Genomic DNA, 24,136 nt, shown 5'->3' on the forward strand with positions numbered 1-24,136 from the left:
GAGCGCCAAGATATTCCTTATGCTAATGTAGGTATAGACACATCCGCAACTACATTAGTGTATTTTAAACGCGGCATTTTTGATGATCGCGTCTTCACACAACTAAACGAACCGACAGACGAAATTTAGACGATACAGTAGTTGGAAAAAGATCACGAGAATGCATGTTACAAAAGAGAAGATTAATTAAAATCTCAGATGTACAGATATAGTCGATTACAAAACACTTTAAATGTTAAATTTATCGACACGCGTGTAGGAAAGACAGTTCGTGAATGGTATCTTGAAATGAAAGATCAATGTTCAGCAAAAAATAAAGTGAAGCGGCAGATAAGGATAATAGAACTAAACTTCGATAGTACGAATGAAGATATATATATATGGTGTGTGTATGTATATATGTATATATACACGCCAACGATGCAATAAAAGGGAGTTTTCCCTAAATTCGCAGAATCATTTCTCTTACTGTCTCGGAGGAAACGACGCAGGACTTTCGGTATACTTACTTTGTGAAAGAGAGAAGACTGCGTAGAAAAGTTTTGTTCCACAGCTTTTCTCTCTCTCCTTTGATCGAAATCACAACGTAATAAGATATTGAGTTGTTATTTTATTTGTCGGGCTTTGTATATGTACAAAATATAATCGAATAGAAGCTACGTAACTTTTTGACTTTAGTAACAGTTGCTGGAATAAATTTTGATGAAGTAGTCTTATACTAATTAACTAATTTTTTATTACTAATTCGCGCATTAAAAAAGCTTAGTTGTATAGCAGAAAAATTTCCAGGAATGTAGATTCGATTAGGTACGAAGAGCACAGCACATATGATTGTTATAAAATCATACAAAATAATTGAATATAATAAATATTAACCGAGTTATTGACTCATCTAACTTATATTCGTCTAGTTATGAAAAAGGTAACAAAAAATATAAGCAATAAAGTCATATATAGCTGTTTTTAAATATTTATTAAAAACCATTTAATAACGAGAAAACCAACTTGTCACTCAAGTTTAGCTGCTTCTTTTAAAGCAATCAAATTATAAAACAAAGTATAAAGTATGACTATAAAGCTTGTTCACCCTCCGCCCCATACTAAAGATACAGAAAAGAATAACAAACTGAGGCAACCCTCGCGAGAGTAAAAGCACCTACATAAGCCCTGCAACATCAGTGAAAATGACACTGCAAAACTGGAGTACAATAGCGACATAATAATTCACGATAGCGTAGAAACTCGGCTTCGTCTGTATATATATACATTTTTCTTAAGGCTATAGAAGAGGGCGAAGAGAGAAAGAGACCACCTTACGGTCGATCGTCAACGATAACGACGTGGCATGACGTCACGGCGAGAAACATTCCATAGTAATTTAACAACTCACGATGAATTAAATTAGTTGAATAATCATCTGATTTACATTGTTCAACAATTCTGCAAAGTTAATTAGTCTGTGAATAAGTATTAAATTAAAATATACTGATTTACATTGAACATGTAGTCTTGGATTTTTTAGGAACTGCAGGCTAAAGCCCGAACTTTCGTTCTATTACTATTAGACTGAAAATTATTCCTTTCTACATGTGATTCAGTAATTTTGTACGAACCCAGGCAGCAAAATGAAATCCAATCGATAAACATGTTATTTCCTGGTATTTGAAAATTCTCTCGTCAGGTAGTCAAACCCCCATGATAAGCAAACATTTCGTCTCTCTTTCTCCATTTCTATGTTATCAGCTTGAGCGGTGTACAGTAAAATTAACGTTTCTCGGATCTTATTTTGTTCACTTCATAGGCATCTTTTCTTCTCTTCAAGTGTCTATCGCAGTGATTTATGAAGGCGTACGCGCGCTTATCTTGCAGGCTTCTTCGTTCATTGTTCATGCTCGGCACTATACAAACATTCAGGCGTAGCTCGCTTTTGAGACCCGACAGTGTTCCGAAGATCTAATAGCCTTACAATTGAAGGGTATTCGTGTTAACTGAGCGGATAATGTCCCGACGAGCAACTAGTTAGTTGGATTTTCTTATTTCGTCAAGTACAATCCTAACTTTTATAAGAAATATGCTACACATCGAGCTACAGAATATATTCCATAACGCATCTATTAATCGACAATTATTGAAGTTGCAAATTTAACAAGTTATGAAATATCATGAGTCTCAGAAATACTGTATTATCCAACCAAAAGTTCGCCTCCTATCCAATTGAAGTATAGGACGCAGTCGACCGCGGCAATTTAAAAAACGAACCGCATCCATCATTTGGCTAAGGGATGAAAATAAGCGATCGAAGCAGGCGACCCTACTTATTCTTAAGAGCTTTTTACACCCCTATCGAAGAAAAGTTCTCCTCATTCTTACGTAATTGGCGTTAAGCCAGCTAAAGGGGAGAGTTATAAGGTTCACGCGCCGAGTTTTCTTGGAATTTCTAACGCGGAGAGCCAGGATGTCGACTGCGCAAATTTGGCATCCCCCTACACATAACGGTTCTTCGAACTGTGTAGTACGTACGTGGGAAGGGAAGAGAAAGTGCTTGTGGAATTCTTGGCCGCATTCTAGAGAAAGCAGAAGGGAGGAATCACTTGTATATGAAGGCTCGTGTTTTGTGCAGAGCTTGCGAAAGGAGCTTTCATTCGTTTTTATCATGTTAGATTCAAAACAGTGCTTTTCTAAAAATTTTACTAATCAATCATCTAAAGTCAGACGTTCAATTTTTTGATTCGATGATACAGTGCTTTGGACATTGATAGGAATCTTCTACGATTAACGTCTTGGATGCTTCTGACAAATTATAATATATAGTTACACGGAAATTCTTTGTTATCTAATACAATAAACAATTAATCTTACTCATTCAAATTCTAATTTAAAGAAGAATATCATTAATGTCACATAAACGTAATCATAATTTATTACTTAATAAAGTAGCTGAAAAACCGGCTTTGACTTTTCGTTATATTATTATAACTCCCTCTTGAATGAATTATTATTTGATGGATAATAAATAGTAAGACGGATAAAATTAGTGCATTGAATCACAATTAAATCACATACATTTTATTCTCGATAAATAAATCTGATTGATCACTTTTATACATTGCATTAAAGTATGTTTTTTTATAAAAAATAGCAGATGAGAGCCATCTATCCATAAGAGTTGGCAAGTCAATGGGTTAACGTCAGATTCTTCTATATCGACAATTTTCAAATTGACTAGACAATTATAAATATATATTGGCAAAGTCGTCCATGATTTTCTTCTTTCTTTTCAAAGATCTCTCATCTACGCGTCAAGTTGAAAAATACATCGCTATAAAAATATATTAATATTCAAAATGGCACTGATTTGATCTCGTACTGTCTAATGGTTAATTTGTTTGAACTTTTTTTTTCTGGAAGCTCAAAGATTTTTGTAATCTTTAATTACATTTTCAATCTTTGCAAAAGCTTCTAAAAAGTCATCTTCCTCTAATCCAAATTTTTTATATTGATGCAAGAATGCAGAATGGGTGTAAGTTTTCCATGCCTTGTCCACAATATTATCCAGTGTTTGATGTATTTGAGAGTTGTTCGTAACAAGTGCTAAAAATTTCTCTTGATTAAGGAGTCTTCTTTCTTGATGTAAATGAGTCAATCTATCTGAAGAAGAAATCCAATCAACATAAAGCTCTTTACTGTGTAAGTCATCACATACAATTTTATCAATTTCATTAACTTTGCCTCGAGATATTACAACATTTGATACAGATTTGTAGTGAGCCTGAGAGGATTTTGCATTTGAAGAATAAGATGGTGCTTTAACTTCAGGATCCATTTTATTAGAAACTCTCAAAGTTTGCTTTAAATGCTGCATGTAAATTTTCCAATTGTAAGATGTTTCATACTGACTTATTGAGGGTGATATATAAGGTGTACTTTTAATTGTTGCAAGCTTGTAATTCGGATGACAAGCCACAGTTGAGGATAAAAAATTTGCAGTACACCATGAATTATTTACAGGTTGAAATGTAGCACATAACTTTTTCGATATGATATCATTAATGTCAATCAATTTGGCATCATTGTTCTTTAAGACACTAGTACAAATCTGATGAATCTGTTCATTTTGAAATAAAAGATTCAAGTCAATAGTTTCACAAAATCTGGCTAATGACAGCAAAGTATTATAATTTTGCACTCCAACTTCACCCGTGCTAAATGGCAACACAATTGAACTAATAATACTTTTGTTAGGAAATTCATTTCGTAAAAGATCAGCTGTGAAACTTCCAACTCCAGAGCCTGTGCCACCTGCTGAACTCAACAACATTAATATGCCATCGAAGGAATCAGTCTTTTCAATTTCTCTTCTTGTGACTTCTAAAATTTCCTCCTGTAATTCTGGACCCTTGATCATTGAGCCATATGCCCAATTGTTAGCTGATCCTCCACTAGCTTGATATATCAAATTTTTGTGAGGATAAGTCCAACGGCTCTGAGAATGGTTACAGACTTTATTTATAACTTTGTGCTCAGTGTCAACTAATATTGCTCTTGCTAAATGCTTTCCATCTTTGTTTATACTTGTGAACCATTTTTCAAAACTTTGCTCTGTATAAATACTATTTGCTTGTTTTGTAATTCCTGTGTCCTTAGCATCTAAATCTACAGATAATTGTTTGAATAACGAGTGTCCCAACTGATTTCCACATTGACCAAATTGGATGGTAAGCATTCCTCCAGTACTAATAAATTTTTTTCAAAAGCTTGAAACAACCTCATGTAGATCTAGAAATTAAATGATCAGAATCCAATGTATTTTTTAACAATTGTCAGTCATCTGTCAACTTACCTTCATTAAAAGAAAATTGGATGAATTCAATTCTCAATACTATTTCGTACTGCTTACTTGTTTCTAACTTAGACTGTAATAAATAACAATTAATATTGGTACTTTATTCAAAAGAAAAAATCTATAAAACCATAGCGTATTGCACCAGAAAACTTGCCTACATATTAGCTATTTCACCTCGGATTGCAAATCATGACTGTTGCAGCTACGCTAACGATGACAAATCCGCATCCACATCGAAGGAGGAGAAGGAAAAGGGAGATAGAGAGAGATCTCAACTGATCGAGCTGCTCATTTCCAGACTTGGCAATATTTTTCGCACTTCTCAATGTAAAGCACGTGTAGACTGCAGAGCTACTACCAAGGATGGTAAACACTGCACGCGCCAAAAAAGAGACGCCGCTGGGCGCCACATAGCACAAACTGTAGCGAAACAGCTGTAAAAGCGATGATAGCGCTACGATGATTCTGATTCACATAGATACCGTATACAGTGTATACACACACTGTCACGTCGGAGATTTTTGTTGCGCTTTTTAAAATATCAGAGGTGACACGTTTTTTCGTTATTTCATGAGGAAGCTGTGAATATCGTTCTTAGGAAATATGCAAATTCAAAAAAACGACTCACGATATATTATTAACCCATTATTATCCAAGCAAAATCCAAGCCAGATAGCACTAAAATAACTAAATATTGAATGACTGTCGAAACGGAAAAAAATTTATTCGTGTTTTTTCTTTTTTCGATTCCAATTGTTTAGACGAAATTGTTTAAACAAATTAAAAATAATTTTGCGATTTCAAAAAACTGATCATGCCAATCGATTCTACAAGAAAAAACACCTCTATACCATTTTTCTATCAGATTCTATTTTGTTAGTGTATTATAATTATAAAAAATAACATCTCGACGGGAGATGTACTTTGTTTTACCCCAAGCCGAATCTACGGTAGACAGCATGAAACTAACTACTAAACTACTCCTCACACAAAAAAATCCCCAAATCTCTCGTGCAATGGGTTAGAATAAAATATTTATTTTCGAATAAAGCTGAATATGTATTTTGTTTTCTAACGATAATACATTAACAAAATAGAATCTGACAAAAAAGAGGTATAGAAATTCTCGATGTTTTTTTTCTTGTAGAATCGAATGGCATGATCAGTTTTTTGCAATCGCAAAATTTGTTTACATAAACAAATTAAATAAATCGTATAAACAAATAGAATCGCAAAAACAAAAAACACGGGTAAATTTTTTTTCCGTTTTGACAATGATCCAATGGTTAGTTTGATGCTATCTGGCTTGGATTTTGCTTAGGTAATAATGGATTAATGACGTTATTCCATATGACGATATATGGTAGATACATCGATTGTCTAACGCGTTTCTCGTGCTCTTGTTTTCTTTTTCATTTCTTGTCCTATTGATTAACATATTTAACAATTTACTTTTTTAAAGGTAAGTTTTTCAATTTCTTTTATAAAACCCATATCGCAGAGAAAAATGTATATTAGTAAAACAGTTTCGCATATTCCGAATTCATGATTTATCATATACGGACCAATTCTGCGATGATAACAGTAATGATATATCATTTATTGGAAGTGTTTATAATATATAGTGTTCAACATCGAAAAATAATGACACGTGAGAAATTGAAAGTTCAAAAACAATTAACATTGAGTTGGTGAAAAATGCAGAATAATTTATATAATAAAATTATAAAGTAGAAAGATTGGGAAGTAGAAAATAGTTGGGAATTTTATGTTTATGAATAATTATTTTTAGTTATTTTAATGGAACTTCTCTTAATATAGATTGTAAACTGCAGATTATAAAGTTACAATTGCATACGTGTGTATATGTGTGTACTCTAAGTAAATAATCAGATACTATTTCTTAACCTGAAAAGATAAATAAAATGATTGGATATGCAAACTATGGATGTCGCGAAGAAATTTTTAAGAAAGAGAAAGAAGAGAAATGGAAAAGAAAAAATCTAAATATAGAATACATTCTGTTTTCTTTACCTATTTCAAAATTAAAGACTTATTCAGTGTTCATGTTTTAAAAATGTATAGTTACATAGTGTTCTGTCGATTACACTTGACGATAAAACACGATTCATTACGAATCGTGATTAATGTCAGCCGTATTTTATACGTTTAACTTGAAATATCTGTTAAGTGCATATAAAAAGCGCCTAACCGGACATATATTTTGATTCAATTTAAGTAAGTGAATCGACATTGAAACTATCGGTAATTAGCAAGTAACAACATCACAACTGCAGTTTATACATAGACGCACGCAATCCTCACGTAAGCAGAAAATACAAAAACTGAATTGAACGATACGGTAGAGGGGATGGTGAGACGTCAGATTATCAAGAAATATGGAGGAGAAACGATATCAGAATCAGTCGTTTGTGGCCCTCCAGTCAGTCGCGGAGCTCGACGATTATATAGGTGTGCTGCTTTGCCTTTTTTCATCTACCATCATTTTGCGCGTCTTCCATCTTGACATGCTTGTGCGGTTTAGTACAGCGTCATGATATTATCACTCGGTAATGACGATCGAACAACATCGGCGTCACCATCCTCAAAGTGACGAGTCGAGTGAAGGCGAGGCGATTTGTCTCAGTGATAATATTACAGCATATTCAATGACTAACAATAACACGATAGAGGAGACAGCTGTGATCCACTGTCAACCGGCTAATCAAGGAATCGTCGAAGTTGATAGTGACGATTACGAAGATAGTTCCTCCAGTGATAATCATGACGATGAGAACAAACAGAATTGGGTAGCCGAGAGATCGCAATATAATATCGAAAATAAAGTTTCTAACTCTAAAAAAACCACAATTACGAACAATCATAAGACTGTGATCCAAGCTCCCTCAGTAATTATAAATAAGAAATTTTACACCACATCACCGTTGGCACCTTTAGGCAATCTTGATAGAATTGACACGGCTCCATCGACAGAAAAGAATACTATCGATAACAATCCTGATACTAATGTTGAACCAAAATTGTCCGTCCCGCCCTTGCAACCATTGTGTACCCAAGATAAAGGTCGTATGAAATTCAATCCAAGTGAATTGGTGAAGCATCAATGTTATCTTGAGTTATTACATTTGTTTATAAAAACATTAATATTGAGTATTTTTTCAGATACAAAATGGTATACTAAACAGCGTCATATAATAATTTGTTGGGCAGTACTGGCAGGATTAACATTTATCGGCATTATTGTTTACTTCTTCATTCCAGGTACGAAAAATTCAGTATAATATGCCAAGTTTTCCGAATGATACTTTGATCATTACAGTGATTACTTTTCTTCAATCACATATAACACTAATAAGATTATCGTATATATTTTGGGGCCTATAGTTTAATTTCTTTGTCAGTGGACTACAAATTAATGTGCCGTTTTCACAAAGTAGAAAAAGTTTTCACAAAGTACTGCAACTGTATTCATATAAGTATTGTTAAGATATAAATTTTAATTCACCATTTTGAAAACAATTTTCTATTACCTACATTACCATAAGTAATGTACAAATAAAACAACTAAGAGAAAATTATATATTTTCCTTTTATTTTGCATAAACGTGATAATATGCGTGATATAGAGTTTCGTTAAAATAGAGTATCCGCGTGTCCATTCAGAAAAATAAAGACTAAGAAGATAAACTAGAAATAAAATGAGATCCAAAATAACATTTCTAATTATTTATAAAATGAAATAAAATATATTTAATGTAAAGTTAAATTATTGTACAGCAACGGATATAGGAACAAAAAAAAAAGCCTTTTAATATATTTAAAGTTGACAACAACGTAATTTCTGAGGCTGTTAATTGAGTACAACATAAGTTAAAAGATAGATTAAAATTAAAGAAGTACAAACGATTTCTAAAATTTTAGGATCTTGTGCTGTATGCATAGTATCAAGAGAAAACTGGGGCGCACAATCAGCAAAAGAAAAGGCTAAACCTTTAGCAGTTTTACCAGCAAAATATGTCATAATCATCCATACTAGAACAGTGAATTGTTTCACGAAAGCTCACTGCTCCAATATCGTTCGAGAAATTCAAAAATATAATATGGAGTTGAATAAGACCGACATTGTTTACAACTGGCTAGTTGGTGGAGACGGTTGTGTCTACCAATGTCGTGGCTGGGATGTTGAAGGTGATCATACGAAAAATTATGACAACAAAAGTATAGGCGTTGGCTTCTTTGGCACCTTTAAACAGGAGGAGCCATCAAAAGATCAAATTGAAATGGGTAAAAAACTCATCAAACAAGGCGTCGAACAGAACAACATTAGCAAGGATTACATCTTAGTTGGACAAAAACAATGTCTCCAGACACCATCGGAAAGTCCTGGCGAAAAACTGTATGAAATTATCAAAAAGTGGGACAATTGGTCGCCAGCTTGCATTCCATTGTAATATAGACTTTACATCGAATTTTTCATTATGTCTATTACGTCTAACAAATGTTATCTTGCATTACGTAAGATAATATTTTACAATAGATTATTAAGTTCAATCAAAACTTTTACGTTCTTTAATATTGTTTTTCCGTGCAATTTAAATTATAAAAATTATTACATTAGTTCCTATGTTACAAAGTTCCTATGTACATACATGTTTCTGATGAAATTAATACGAATTGTGGAAAACCAAAAGTGAGGGATGAGTACTACTTTACATTTAAAAATTTGAAATTACATTTGGCACAAAAAATATTTTAAACTTAATAATTTCATATTATCCAATTTGATTTTTATTTATAATTATCTGTCCATCTCTTGTGTATGAGTATTAATTGTTATTATTATTTTTATGTAATATTTATTTTCAAATATACTATATAAATAAGCGTTAAGATAGATTTTTACTCCTGATTTTAATATTTTGATATTTTTATTTGTGGATTATTAAACTTTGTATTTTTTTATAAAAAATCAAGAACGTTGTGATCCACCTTAAGTTTTTAATCATTAAAAGAATTCTTTTAATTAGTACATTGAGCTGTTTTTGAATTTAGTAAGTTTCATACTCGATGGCTTGTTTGTAGCTCAATTGTGCAGTAGATAAAAAAAATATTGTAAAGTTTGATAGCTGTAATAAAGGTTTTGCTGATGCATAAGAGAAAACTTGGACCATTTGCTATTCAAAACGGTTCACGTTTTTTAAATATAGGATAATGACGATTAATAAATCTCATTATTTTCGTTTGATTGAATAGGCTATTCAAGATTTGAATATCAGAATCTGATATCCAGAGCTTTAAATCTTATAACTAAAAAATAGCGAATACAAATTGAAAATTTCAGTAGAAATCTACTTTAATAAATACTATGCATGACGAATGAATTTTATATATACAATATGACAAAGGAGATATTGCAAAATGATTTGAACAACGATAACTTTGACTGACAAAGTATTGCAAAACAGATGCACTTTATCATATCTGTAAATGAAAGTTATTTTAGAAAAGCTTAAAGCTCAAGCTATATAAGTAAAAGCGAACTTAAAAGTAATATTCCCATGTGCGAAAAAACTTATAGTATCACGCATTTTACAGTAAATGCTATTACAAGACTGAAAGAAGATTTGTGAATGTTTGACTGAATTTTTAAGACGGGTAATTACATAGAATTTGTTATTGATAAGATAACATTGTGAGCAACCATTTTAAACTACATTTCTTTCTAAGAAAGATATGTATATCGCTTAAAAAAATTCTTATGACAAACACTTATTGGTAGTTCTATCTACCTTGTTGAAAAAAATAACAATTATTAATTTATAAGCTTTATGATTTCGATAAATTTATTTACACTATAAAGTTCAAGTTTATTAGATCGCTTTTGATTATCTCACTTTATTAATTCAATTCATTTTTCGTTGAAATTTTCTTTTTGTCGAAAATTTTTAGTTAGAAAAATTTTCCGTACTACAAAAAAAACAAAATTGCTTAAAATTTTCTACTCTTAATTTTTTAGATTATTATTCCTTCGTATTATGCTAAATAGTGTATATTTATAAAAATTTTCGCTCTATTTCACTCTAAATAACATTTATAAGCATAAACTCTTGAAGTTGTAAGAGTAAGTGTATGTAAACTAACTTTTAGAAATTCTGTAAAAAAAAATATTTAGAAGTTTTGTCGAGAAAAAAAAAGAAAATATAATATTTGTCAGTGTTGTAAAGCAATTTTTCTACTTAAATAAGGTGGATTTATCAAGGCTACGTTTTTGCAAATAGTTATGAATTTTACATTTTTTATCATCTTTTTACCTACTATAACCCATTTTTAATTACATGGAAATCGATTTAATAATCTCACGTACGTTAGTTTTTATATTACATACAGCTTATTATGATTCAATTTTGATCTAAAAAACTTTTTATAGAAATCAAAATTAGGTTATTGAATCTTTAGCATACGCACTACTTGAAACACTTGAAAATACATATAAAAATCAATTAAATAAAAGCAATAAATTTTGTTATAACGCGCTAAAAAACAGCGTTTAATTCATGAATAAATGTTGACTTAGAATAAACTAACAATTAACATATTCTATTGGAAAACAGATATAACTTATTGTTTGTTTGTTTCTTTTTTGAAATTTTTTTAATACTTTCATCTATTTAATTTACGTTCTTGCAAGAATGGTAACTAAAGGTAAACATAACTTAATTGTTTTTTACGCTGATTGATGTGGAACCATGCACAATAAGAGGGAAATCCACCCCAATTTTCACGTTGATAAAACTCATGAAACTCTTAATTAAATGACAGGAAAATCCGAATTTAATGAAAACACGAAACGGCTTTCCTCATTCCGAAGTATTTTGACACTAATAACATTTTCATTTAGCAGTATCATTATATTCTGAAAACGCAGTGGCGTGGCTGTATTGGGTACAAATTAGAGATTCGATTAAAATTCACAAAAAGATATGATGTTCCTGGATGTACTTTTTTATTAAAGTATTTTATGATTTTAGTAATTAGGAAACACAGTTTAATATAAAGGCCTAGTATTACTGTGTTTCCTAAATACTGAAAAAAATGTTTTGAGATTCATTTGACAAAATTAAAAGATTAATGAGATTAACCATGTATTACTTGGAACGAATCCTTAAAAAAAGAAAAAACTATCGCTGGAAGGGATACGCGTAGATGTACAAATGTAATTGATATATTTACGACACAAGCACAATTCTTCGTAACGTAAAATATTCATGAAGTCACGTGCACCATTCAATTTGCATTTTGCAATGTAAGAATCAACGACAGACAAGAAGTATATAACCAAGGATAACTGTGTAGACGTTCGTACATGTACAGTGTGTGTGTGTTGTTAAGTTGCGAGCAACGTTCTTCTTTTTACCTTGGAGCGACTCCACATATAAAGGCTATCTACTGCCGGTATATGTAGTCGGTGAATGTACGTGTGCAGAACACACTGAGGTAAATATCTCCCGCGTACATAACAATGGTGAAAATTGAAACGTATGTTGTGTTATCGATAGGTACAATGAGCAACGATTTAAAATGAATCATTACGAAGCTCGCATGGTCATTAGTTCGACAAAGTGCTTAAAATCTCTATTATAAATGATCAAAGATGTGGCGTTTAAAAAATAAATCCGCATGAAAAATACATGGGCTTTCAAAAGCGTTCGTCAATAGTAAAACTCAAACCAGTTGGATTAAAAAACCGCATTCTACGCGAACGCACTTTCCTCAAAGTTTTGGAGGACGGAGAGACACAGACACAGACGGAGCGGGAAAGAGAAGAAAAAAAGACAGAAATGGAGATTGGCAGTCATGGCAACGGGGAAAAGAGAATCGTCCGATGTGTGCGTTAATGCGTGAGAAGATAAGGAAGTTGCGCGCGCTCGCAACAAGCGAAACAGTGAGAGACGCGCGAGTTTTTCCTAATAGTGGGTAATGGCATCAGTCGCCTTTGATACCTCCAGTCGCGAGGAACAATAATAACAAATACTTATAAGCCTCGCTGCTTTTTCTCATCGTTATCGAATGCACGAAGCGAGCGCAGAGAGAAACCAAGAAAAAGAAGGAAGAAAATCCTACGAAGGCTTGACTGGCAGTCTCGAGTCGGCATTGAAAACGTATGGATCGATGAAGACACGTTTTGGTGCCAAGCGTCATGATAATATCATCATCTAGTAATGATACTCGCGCAGCACTTGCATCGCCAGCCACAAAGCGATGAGTCGACAAAAAATAACGAGCACGTCTGTCTGAGTAACAACATCGCTTCATGGCAGTCGAGCAACAACGGCAGCAGCACCAATACTGATGACAAAACGATCAAGGAGTCTGCGCTGGTTCACCGACAACCGGAAAAACAACAACAGATCGCAGAAGATACCAACTACGATGATGACGACGAAGATAGCTTTACGTATCCGTCGAGTGACGACGAGGAGGATGAGAACAAGCAGCATTGGGCGGTTAACAGTCTACCCGAGGTGTTACATCCCAGCGTTAACAATCAAATCACTGGTTCGAATAGAGTCAACATCAGCAATACCAATAAAAATGTGTATGAGGGCAATGTAGTGATTCACCAGACGTTTTACAATAATTTAACTGATGGTGAGAGAACCAATGAGGGAAATATCAACGCAGTGCCCACCCAAAAGATTACCATTGATAAGGATACCGAAGCTGCTGTTAGATCACGACTATCTAATGTGTCCTCGCACCCATTGTATCCGTTTCCTCAAGAGAAAGGTAAACCTTTGTGTTTATGTGAAATTTACCACGAGTTCTTAAATGTTTAGGAAATAGTATATTATGATACGTGTGATTGAAGTAGCCCATTATTGCACGGTGTGATATTAGCACCCTAACGTAAGCGAGGCTGATAATTACGCCGCATAATAATGGGCCACTTAAGTCACACGTGTCATACGACATTTTACAGTACTATTGATCTTAAATTAATCAGCGAATACTCTAAGCACGGGACAAAATGTCGAGTGTAGATAAGACTGAATTTTAAATAGTAGTTTAATAATTCTGTTAATAATCCTTGGTCTCGAATAACAAGCAGTTTTTATGATAATATTACAAATCCAATATTATAGTAATTTGCAAGAAATAGTTCTGATATCACATAAGGTACTGGCTCTTCATTAATTAAAGTGGTTTCGTGTGAAGTACACGAAATGCAGATTTCATCATTTAAATTGGCCGACAAAGATATGTCCCCTTAGAATCTATTACTTTATCAATGAAATATATCAAATTGTATTTAAGTGCAAAGATATATTTTTTTTTAAGGCTTGCTGAGGATTTTATAAGTCGTTAAATTAGATTAGTTCATAGGAGATTAGTTCGGGAAACATCAGTGTGCAACAGGTTAAATATTTCACAAAGGTAGAATTGTAGAAATTAAAAGAAGTTAAGAATTAAAAATGGAATATTTCGATTGGAAAGCCTTTAAGTATAGTTCTACTTACATGTGCTGTACGTAAACGTTTATATTCGTATTATTAAATTCGAAATTTTTCAACAGTCATCGACTAAATTATTAATCTAATAAAAGCAACGCCAAGTAGCAGAAATACACACATAGCAAAATATTGATTTCATTTGTAAAATTATTACGTAACAAATGCTAATACAAAATATATTTTCAGTTAAGAGCTGGTGTACAAAGAAACGCCTCTTTATTACTTTTGGAGCAGTATTGGTAGTAATAGTGACAATCAGCGTCATTGTTTACTTGACGATGCCAGGTACGAAAAAGCAAACATATGTTCCGAGTCCGCCGAACGATACCTCAATTACAAACGGTACTTTTTCGTTTAACACTAACCCTTACGGTTTTGGTAACATCTATGCTTCAAGTAACATCATTTTTTCTTTGTCAGTGAGAACAATTTTCGATTTCATTTTTTCAATTTCCCATGGGGTATTAACAATGAAAATATTATGACAAAAAAGTTGTTAAATTGTTTCAAAAATGAAAACAGTCTTTTACCATTTTAAATAATTCAACTCGGATTAATCATTAAAGTGCATGATATATTGTCGAAGAATTGAAATTTGCACGATAAATAGAACATGGTTTTCATTGGCGCTGAAAAAAGAACCTATAGAAAAATTTTTTGTTTTGTAAAAATGTGTTGATTCATTCACATTGAATTTTGTACACTTATTCAGAGGAACGAAGATTACAAATATTACAACACAGAAATTAAATGTGAAAATCATAAATGATGCTATAATTAGTAGAAATCAAATAAAAATACATTGACAAAATTATTGTTGATTTTTCCACTGACAATTATGCACAAGTCTAAAAAAGATGCGACTTATAGCATATTAAAAAATATATATGTTATTGCTAAAACTGTTATGTAACGAATGATAAGATACAAGTTAGATCAATGTGAAAGAAACTTCATTTTATTTTCACAAATTTTAGTTCCAACGTTTGATGATGTGTGCATAGTACCAAGACGTGAATGGCTTGCACAATCAGCAAGCGAAGATGCAAAACCTTTGGCGGTTTTACCACCAGAACTACTCATAATCATTCCTGTTAAAACTGTTAAGTGCTTCACGCAGTCTCAGTGTTCACAAGTGGTTAGAGAACTGCAAGCGCGTGACATGGAAAAAAAGACTGACATTGGTTACAACTGGTTGGTAGGTGGAGATGGTTTGGTATATTATTGCCGTGGCTGGGATGTTCAGGGTGATCATACAGAAAACTACGACAACAAAAGTATCGGCATCGGATTCATTGGCATATATGAGTACGAGAGACCGACACCAGCTCAAATTCAGAAAGGAAAGCAACTTATCGGTTTAGGTGTCAAAGAACAATACATTAGCAAAAATTATATTTTAGTTGGACAAAATAAGTGCACTAATTCGTCAGATAATTCTGCTGAAATTTTGTACAATATTATAATGAGCTGGGATCATTGGTCGCCAACATGTGCTTGAATTTGAAAACAATTGTTAAGGAGATTTTCAAATAGTACCTGGTTAAATGCATGATTTAAAAACAGATATTTAAAAGGGATTGTTTATTGACTTTTACCGTGATAAAAATATTACCATTAATTATTAAAACATTATTAGAAAATGATTAGAATTTATGAATTTTATTTGAATTTGATGAGTGATTTGATATATATGTATAGAAGAATTTTATGTAAAAAGCACTGTAATCATAATATTTAGTTTTTGAGTTTTTTCGTCCTTTATACATCTAGCTATAAAATATAATGTAACAATTTCGTTTTTTATTAATTAAATTTCGAAGTATTAAATAAATAACCGTAAACTTATATGTTCGTAGATTTATATTGCCGTCAAATAGTCAATACTAGAATAACGTACATATTAATTAGCCTGAATTAATTAGAAACTCAATGTACGCATCATAAAGGGAAGTTCAAAAATGTATTCAACAAAAACTGAAATCAACAGTGTCAGTGAAAGTGTTAGTAAAGACTTGAATATTTATTTATTTGAAAAATAACCGGCGATAAAATTAAAAAAAACACGTTATCTACTTAAAAATTTATGGAAATTATTAAATTTTTAATAGAAATACAAAATCAATGCATTAGTTATCTTTCGTTAAGTTGAGTAAAATAATAAAACCATAGTTATGTAGTATACATTTGCCTAGCAAATTACGTTTATGAAACTTATATCTATAGAAGTTTTTAGTAGAATGTAATTTAGCAAGTATATGTTGCGATGATTATGTGGTATCAAAAAACATGTATATCAACAACCTATAATCGGATAAAAGCTTTAGAAATAAAAAAATATTATAATATACTTGATATGAAAAGATTCTTTATATTCATTGTGTAATATGAATTTTTATCGTATAAGTTGCGAATTTCATGTGAGATATTATAAAATAATTGTATTTTATATTTGATGATAATTTGTTGTCCTATTAGTGTTTCAATAATAAGCAATGTACATCATATTTTCATTTCGTATTTATGTAAGCGTGCCACTTCGCATTGTATAATAACATTTGCAAAATTTTATTGCCATGATCATGGATCCACAGTGCAATGAAATTTACAATACTCATTTTTTTCAAAAGTAAATTTGAAATGACTTCAAACAAATGATTTACGAAATGTAACTGTTTTCAAAGTCAGAAAATTTACAATTCTTATAAATCAACTTACTAGTACTTTTTCTACTAAAATTCAATCAGATTTTCTCGTGTTCGCGTCGGTTTGTGTTTATTAAAATTTTTATAACCAAACAACAAGCAAGCTGATTAAATAACATTATTTCAGGTAATTCATATATCCTAGGAGTGCCGTATGTGACGAGACGTCAATGGGTTGCTCAACCTCCGCAAGTGTCACCTGACAAGTTGACAGAATATCCGCCACCATATGTAATAATCAGCCATACTGCAACAGAGCCATGTTATGACAGAGGTTCATGCGTTTACACAGTTCGCTATATACAAACTTTCCATATCGAATCGAAAGGTTGGGATGACATCAGTTACAACTTCCTCGTTGGTGGTGACGGTTCTATTTACGAGGGTCGAGGTTGGGACGTTGAGGGCGCTCATACCTTCAATTACAATAAGAAAAGTATTGGTATATCTTTTATTGGTACTTTTACGAAAAAAGAACCAACTGATCGACAGATGTATGCTGCTAAAAAGCTCATTGAATATGCCCTGCAGAACAAAAAACTTGCTGAGGATTATAAGTTACTGGGGCACAGACAGTGCATTAAGACTGAAAGTCCTGGTCAAGTGTTGTACGATATCATCAAAACTTGGCCTCACTGGTCAGCCACGCCATAATAATAATGTTGTGATGATAACATTGATATTAACCTGATAATTAATTGAATGGTATTGTTAATAATATGTGGATTAAATGTGTAATTATTTTTTTTGTCAAAAATTCCGGGAAATCATTTGAGAATATAATTAACAAATTAGGCCACATAGTTGATCTTCATTTCTGAACAGGAAGCTTCATATTTTCATTGTCTAAGAGTCTAATTAATTACTTTTTTATTTTATAAAATAGTAATTATCTCAAAACAATGGACTCGAAAGTAACCACTATATGAACACGTGACTATTAAATACAAAAACAAGTAAACAAATTTATTTAACTATAACTTTTTTTTGTAATGAAATAATATGTATTTTATTGAAAACTACAATAATACACATTATTATTATATACTGAAAAAGATGTTTTCTATAAAATCTTACAAGTATTATCTCTGTATATATTATATGTTTTAGTTTGTATAAAATATAGCCTTACTGCTTCACGTTTTAAGTGAAATTTTGATCAATTTTTTCAATCAATAAAATTCCCACATAAACTTGCAAAACTTACAATGTGCAATTGCACGAAGAAAAAAATCCAGTATAAAGTATTAAAAAAAATTTGACATAAAAGATATTATTTACATACGTGATCATACACTAAAAATGAAAAATTGTCTATATTTTGTATATTTGTATTATAACATTATGTAAATATAGTGCATTCGTAATAAAACTATATAACTCTGAGTGGCGTTTTGTTTATTTTGAAATTTCAATCAACTATACTACTGTGTTACGTTATAAATAATTAAAAGCTTAAACAACAACACTTAAAGTTGACTTTTGTAACACTGATTTCAGGTAAATGCAATAATGATGGAAATACAAATTACGCCGATGACGTGAAAATAACAATCACAGCTACAACACCAGCAGTCACTACGTCTTCTCAATACCTATCGGTAAATAACATCTCGCGGAACAAATTAATTTGATGATCATAACATAATCGTCTTAATATACTATGAGTAATTCGATAAAATGTCGGTCATTATAGGTATTTGTTTAAATTACGTAGTTCTGTTAACTTATCAACAACAGTTATTTGTTATATGAATAATGCCAATAGTATAGAATTAGACCATAAAAAGTTATTAATACACACACTTTTTTATCTTTAAATGTACAAACTCCGCCATTAACGGTACTATTTACAATTGATGGACACCTTTCATTTCAACGATAGTTTTGAATCCATTTACTGAAAGCAATATATACTTGTGTGTTAGCATCTAATTGTGTCACAATAGAACTGTAACTAAACACAATCCTATTCTCCTATTCTCCTATTTCCTCCTATTTACTTCTCTGCTCATTTCTTCCTATTATTATATTTATATTATTTTTGATTTACATATATATATATATATATATATATATATATATATATATATAAAATTTTATTTATTTATTTATATTATATACATCGTAAATCTTAAAAAAATATCAATATCAACACATATGTTATTTTAACTGCTTTTCAACTGCTTTTTTCAATTATTCATCCATAAGCATTTAGAGAGTTTGTTCTATTTGTAAATCAAATTTCAAAATTTTTTTATATATAATATAAATGAATATAATTGGAGTGCATTAAGATTACTTTCTTGTATTTATTTAAGGTTAAGCCGTTGAGAAAATGTGGGTTGGGTTGTATTGTCTTGTCAATATCTATAAATTATTATACTTATTTTTTTCATACATTCAGTAGTTATAATTTGTTTTCATTCATTTAATTAGTTAAGTATTAATCGATGAAAAAGGCCTCGGTCTGTTACTTAGTGCCAATTTGGTCATAATAGTGACCAGCGTGATTACATTCAGCTAATCAAATCAGGAATAAAATGACTTTACTTCGCAAGCCATCACTTTTATTATATAGGAAAATCAAATATGAGAAGTATTACAATGGTAGTTATTTAATAAATTTTTTTTATTTTAATGACTGAATTCATGCTTTATTTGAGGCTTTGAAAATATATGCTATTACATAAACTATTTCTGAAATAACAAGATCTATATTGCACTTTCGACAAAATATACAAACATTTGACAGATTACAACATGCTGATATTATATTTTTATTTTTGCATATTAGATGCAGTTAATTTTTGATTATCTCGACAGTTATTGTGACCTTTCGTTAATAATCTCACTGAAACTATGTTTCAGTGACTTGAACATAGTTTAAATAGATAGTAGATTGTACAACTTAGTAGATTATATTTTAATAATGCATTTTTAATAAAATAACAATACATTTAACTCAATGATTAATCTATTTTCATTTCATTAGTGCGCATTTTTCGGACATATCACTTCAGATAAAGTGAAGGTTACAAGGTTGCTTGGTAATTGTATTAATATAACGAAAGTTAAATCATTAAGAAGCTGCTCGTAAGTCTTAGTGACAATTCGACGCTCAACAAAGAAACATTAATTGAGACTACAAGAGCTACGTTGTTCCAGTAAGATTTTATTTAGAACAAATATCGTGATTTGTGAAATATTTACCAATCGAAATTAATGATTTAATTATATTTTAAAGATCAATTTACATTACATTAATTATAAAATTTTTAGATATGAAGTCGGCATTATTCTGCATCTTTACTACCTTTTCGATTTGTTTAGGAGCTGTGCCTGATAACGAAGGTAAGCTGATATATAGTAAATAATATATTGTATTATAATTAACCGTTACATTCAAAATTTATGAAAATGTTCTATATTCTACAAAATATTTTGGATGAATTTAACTTTCTAATCGTGATATTACTGCTGATCTATTACTCAATATAAAATTAATTTGTAGTAAAATGTATAAGCCATTATTTTGTAATAAGCGATTGTAGCAATGTAAATTATTTGCATCTTTGACTGCATTGACCGTGGATAAGAACTGATAAGTGTGATGAGCATTTGACACGTATATTCCTGGAGCCAATAAAATCATTTCATAAACTTTCAAGCAAGCGTAATTCATTTTAATAATATTATTTTGAAGTGATAGATTACTCTGTTAGCTATGGAATAAGTCTACGTAGTTGTAAATATGACAATCAAATTTGTGAAGTTCTTTTGATTTTTTCATTGCTTTTATGATGATGTAGAAATATTTAATTAATGTATTAAATAATAAATTGTAAAAAACTAAATATTATTGAATACTTATAAAAATAATTAAATTCCCAACTAAACTGACGCGAAATATAAGCAAATATTGTCTGTTACACAAGTGTAATTTCAAATTGCAACATTCCGTAGAAAAAAAACAATCCTAAATATATGACGATATGATCAGTAAGATAATCAACATTTATTTGCCCAGGTGATGTAGTAATCGTAAACCGTCGAGAATGGGGTGCTATTCGTCCTAAGCATCCGCCAACAGAACTGGAAACATTACCACCCAACTACGTGATCATTACCCATACAGCTTCGGGAATCTGTACGACCAAAGATATATGCGTTTTTCATGTACGTAATATCCAGGAAATTCACACTAAGCAATATGGCTGGAACGACATTGGTTATAATTTCCTCGTCGGCGGCGATGGTAATGTTTACGAAGGTCGTGGTTGGGATATCGAAGGAGCACATACCAAAGCTTATAATAAGAAAAGTTTAGGCATTGCTTTTATCGGCGATTTCACCTACAAGAGTCCGAGCCAAGTACAAATCGATGCTGCTAAAAGATTTTTGGAGTTTGGTTTTAAACAGAATAAATTGGCAAAGGGTTATAAGTTATTGGGATCAAGACAGGTTTCCAACACTAGGAGTCCTGGTAACAAACTTTATGAAATCATTCAGTCCTGGGAGCACTGGTCCGAAAATCCATAAAAATTCTTAATTTAATTTGACAACTACGTACATTTTCTTTTGTAAACTTGTAAACATAAAACTCCACAATATTATGCATATCTATTCCATTATTGTACGCCTGATAAAAGACAATAAATATTATAGTTCAAATGTGTTTGTATTGTATAAATGAGTACATCGCCTTTTATCCACCCTTTAATAGCAGTGACTATGTTTTTTATTAAACTGTCTCAGCGTAATTTCTTATTGATAAGGTTGAAACTTGTTGATTTGAACACTATGATCTACACAACTTTGTAAAACGAGGACGATCTTTTCTTTGTTACTATCAAAATGAAAATTCACACATTGTATTATCTTTGTTTATGCGTATATTTTGATACTACTAGTGAATCAAATTAATAAGCACTGACATGGACACTTGAATCTTATCAGGTCTCATATTCTATCTGACAAAACATTGATAATAATATTGCTAATCTATCAACATTTATTTTCTGACTATATGTAAACATATTTTTTGGGACTTACCCGACAATCTCTGAGATCTAATATCAATAAATATAGAACATATTTTTCCTATATAAGGTTCAACAATATCGAGAAACGTCATTAAATCATCAGAGTTATTACGTAGGTGAATAGAAAATATTGCAATATTAAAAATAGAATTTCTGTTCAAAGAAAATATATGTTAATTAATGTCATAGGAAATATCATGGCTTCGACATTAAAAAACTTGCTACTTATTGGTCTTTTGATCATTGGAAGTTTGCTGATACCAACCAATGGAACACGTTTAAACGGTATGTTTCTATAGAGAAAAGCGGCATATTTTACCCGCTCCACAAAGCTCTCAATTGTAAATATTTCTCAAATAATACGTATTATATAATCACATTTTAACTTTGTTCAGAGTACCTTGACAATGTTTACGATATATTTTTGATCGCATAATTAATGAATTATTTAAAGAATATTAACGATTGAGAGTTTTGCCTTTTACGATAAAATATTCCGCTTTGCCTTGTAGAGCGTTTCAAATAATCTTCTTAGAAAGTCATCGTCTTATCAAAACGAATTTTCTTCCTCGCTACTATCCAGTATCATTTCCACTTGTAACGCGATCAGAGTGGTCTTCTCGTACTCCTGCAAAGCCTGCATCACCATTACACGTTCTGCCATCTCCTTACGTTATAGTAAGCCACACAGCAACGGGTCAGTGTAATACTTTAGCTCGATGCAAATCCATCGTCCATTCAATTCAAGATTATCACATGGGCCAAAATGGATGGGATGATATTGGCTATAATTTTCTCGTCGGTGGTGATGGAAATATTTACGAAGGCCGAGGCTGGGATGTTCAGGGAGCTCATACAAAAAATTACAATAGCAAGAGTATTGGGCTAAGTTTCATCGGAAACTTTAACAAGGAACAACCAACTGATGCACAACTCGAGGCTGCTAAAAGTTTTTTGGACTATGGTTTGCAAAATAAAAAGATTAGTGACAACTATAAGCTGTTAGGCCAAAGACAATTAATATCTACAGTTAGCCCAGGAGATTTACTGTACAATATCATTAAAACTTGGAGTCATTGGTCGCAAACACCGTAAAAGTTTATTTATGTAGCGCGTTAAATGATTGTCGTTGACCAATCCCTCCGTATATTCTGATAATTATTTGCTAGAAACGAATGTTATATAAAACCTTGTATTTTCTTGTAAACATCAGATTAATTTTTACATCAATGGTGAATTTATTTTTACGTAACAAGTGTCAATTTATGGATAAATAAGTAATCACTGTTTTTCTTTGTTGTTTTGTAAGCTTCAACTTTCTGTAGTGCTGGCGTAATCGTTGATTTGGTTTACTCGAGAAACAAATAAGTGCTATAACCAGTGCAACTGGTGTAAAAAATGTGTAAAAAATCTGTGTAAGAAAAATCTATGTGCGTGTGTAGTGTATGCTGAATAGTTATAAGGATTACAATTTCTTTTAATATTGATATCCATAGTATAATCAATAGGATTACCGTCTATAAATTCATCTTCGTGAATAAAAAAAGTATTAGAATAGCATATGTTGATATCTTTCACGAAAAAATTATTTACTGAAGTACCAGTATGTTATATTTTTGTATAGCAGTGAAAATATGTAAACAAAAATAAAAAAATATAGTACTATTCACTATTTTTTTTTAACAATTATACTTATTAAACTAATTAATTTGAATATACTAATATCGGTTTTATTTTTAAATATTAGAATACAATTCATTATATAATTTTAAATTATTATTTTATTGTGCATAGGTATAATAAAATTAATAATAATTAATGTTTTTTTTCAGTGGTATAGTATTTCAAGTACTTATTTACAACATAAAATATAAAAAGGTTAACAAGTCGTTATATTTACAAAATTATGTTCAAATATTTTTATAAGTTGATAACATTTCTCCATACAACGTAGTATTTGCACGAATATATACTCGCAATCGTAGCGTAGGTAGTGCTGTATTTATAGAA

At 31.2% G+C, this 24,136-nt stretch overlaps 5 protein-coding genes across 10 annotated transcripts; 4 read left to right on the forward strand and 1 right to left on the reverse strand.

Annotated features, from left to right (window-relative positions):
- Positions 1–3,076: 3,076 nt before the first annotated feature.
- LOC131663876 (tubulin delta chain-like) lies at positions 3,077–6,996 on the reverse strand. 2 transcript variants are annotated; one of them, XM_058934605.1, is made up of 4 exons: positions 6,878–6,996; positions 5,002–5,277; positions 4,841–4,913; positions 3,077–4,776 (listed from the first exon to the last, which is right to left on the reverse strand). In XM_058934605.1, exon 4 carries the CDS (start codon positions 4,721–4,723, stop codon positions 3,410–3,412), a length of 1,314 nt encoding a protein of 437 aa, XP_058790588.1. In that variant the 5' UTR covers positions 4,724–4,776; positions 4,841–4,913; positions 5,002–5,277; positions 6,878–6,996; the 3' UTR covers positions 3,077–3,409. The 2 variants fall into 2 exon arrangements, with proteins under 2 accessions (XP_058790588.1, XP_058790587.1); XM_058934604.1 differs by having other exon boundaries at positions 4,998–5,277.
- A 13-nt stretch (positions 6,997–7,009) lies between these two features.
- Positions 7,010–10,630, forward strand: LOC131663877 (peptidoglycan-recognition protein LE-like). Its single transcript, XM_058934606.1, has 3 exons — positions 7,010–7,927; positions 8,027–8,125; positions 8,786–10,630. Exons 1-3 carry the CDS (start codon positions 7,417–7,419, stop codon positions 9,313–9,315), a joined length of 1,140 nt encoding a protein of 379 aa, XP_058790589.1. The 5' UTR covers positions 7,010–7,416; the 3' UTR covers positions 9,316–10,630.
- Positions 10,631–12,254: 1,624 nt separating this feature from the next.
- LOC131663953 (peptidoglycan-recognition protein LE-like) lies at positions 12,255–18,460 on the forward strand. Of its 5 annotated transcripts, XR_009301896.1 has the most exons (5): positions 12,255–12,358; positions 12,421–13,651; positions 14,563–14,718; positions 15,354–16,379; positions 17,209–17,298. XR_009301896.1 is itself a non-coding variant. In XM_058934748.1 (4 exons), exons 2-4 carry the CDS (start codon positions 13,084–13,086, stop codon positions 17,733–17,735), a joined length of 1,194 nt encoding a protein of 397 aa, XP_058790731.1. In that variant the 5' UTR covers positions 12,255–12,358; positions 12,421–13,083; the 3' UTR covers positions 17,736–18,460. The 5 variants fall into 5 exon arrangements, 4 of the variants coding, with proteins under 4 accessions (XP_058790731.1, XP_058790729.1, XP_058790732.1 ...); XM_058934748.1 differs by lacking the exon at positions 15,354–16,379 and having other exon boundaries at positions 14,563–14,661; positions 17,209–18,460; XM_058934746.1 differs by lacking the exon at positions 17,209–17,298 and having other exon boundaries at positions 15,354–17,197.
- Positions 18,461–18,580: 120 nt separating this feature from the next.
- Positions 18,581–21,748, forward strand: LOC131663931 (peptidoglycan-recognition protein SD-like). The gene is made up of 4 exons (XM_058934717.1): positions 18,581–18,682; positions 20,077–20,248; positions 20,364–20,435; positions 21,112–21,748. Exons 3-4 carry the CDS (start codon positions 20,366–20,368, stop codon positions 21,621–21,623), a joined length of 582 nt encoding a protein of 193 aa, XP_058790700.1. The 5' UTR covers positions 18,581–18,682; positions 20,077–20,248; positions 20,364–20,365; the 3' UTR covers positions 21,624–21,748.
- A 575-nt stretch (positions 21,749–22,323) lies between these two features.
- On the forward strand, positions 22,324–23,772 carry LOC131664000 (peptidoglycan-recognition protein SC2-like). The gene is made up of 2 exons (XM_058934813.1): positions 22,324–22,411; positions 22,710–23,772. The coding sequence occupies exons 1-2, from the start codon at positions 22,324–22,326 to the stop codon at positions 23,219–23,221; spliced, it is 600 nt and encodes a 199-aa protein (XP_058790796.1). The 3' UTR covers positions 23,222–23,772.
- The last annotated feature ends 364 nt before the right edge of the window (positions 23,773–24,136 follow it).

The sequence above is a fragment of the Phymastichus coffea genome, unplaced genomic scaffold (assembly GCF_024137745.1).
Source record: "Phymastichus coffea isolate CEN01 unplaced genomic scaffold, Cenicafe_Pcof_1.1 PCOF00039, whole genome shotgun sequence".
Lineage (NCBI taxonomy): Eukaryota > Metazoa > Arthropoda > Insecta > Hymenoptera > Eulophidae > Phymastichus > Phymastichus coffea.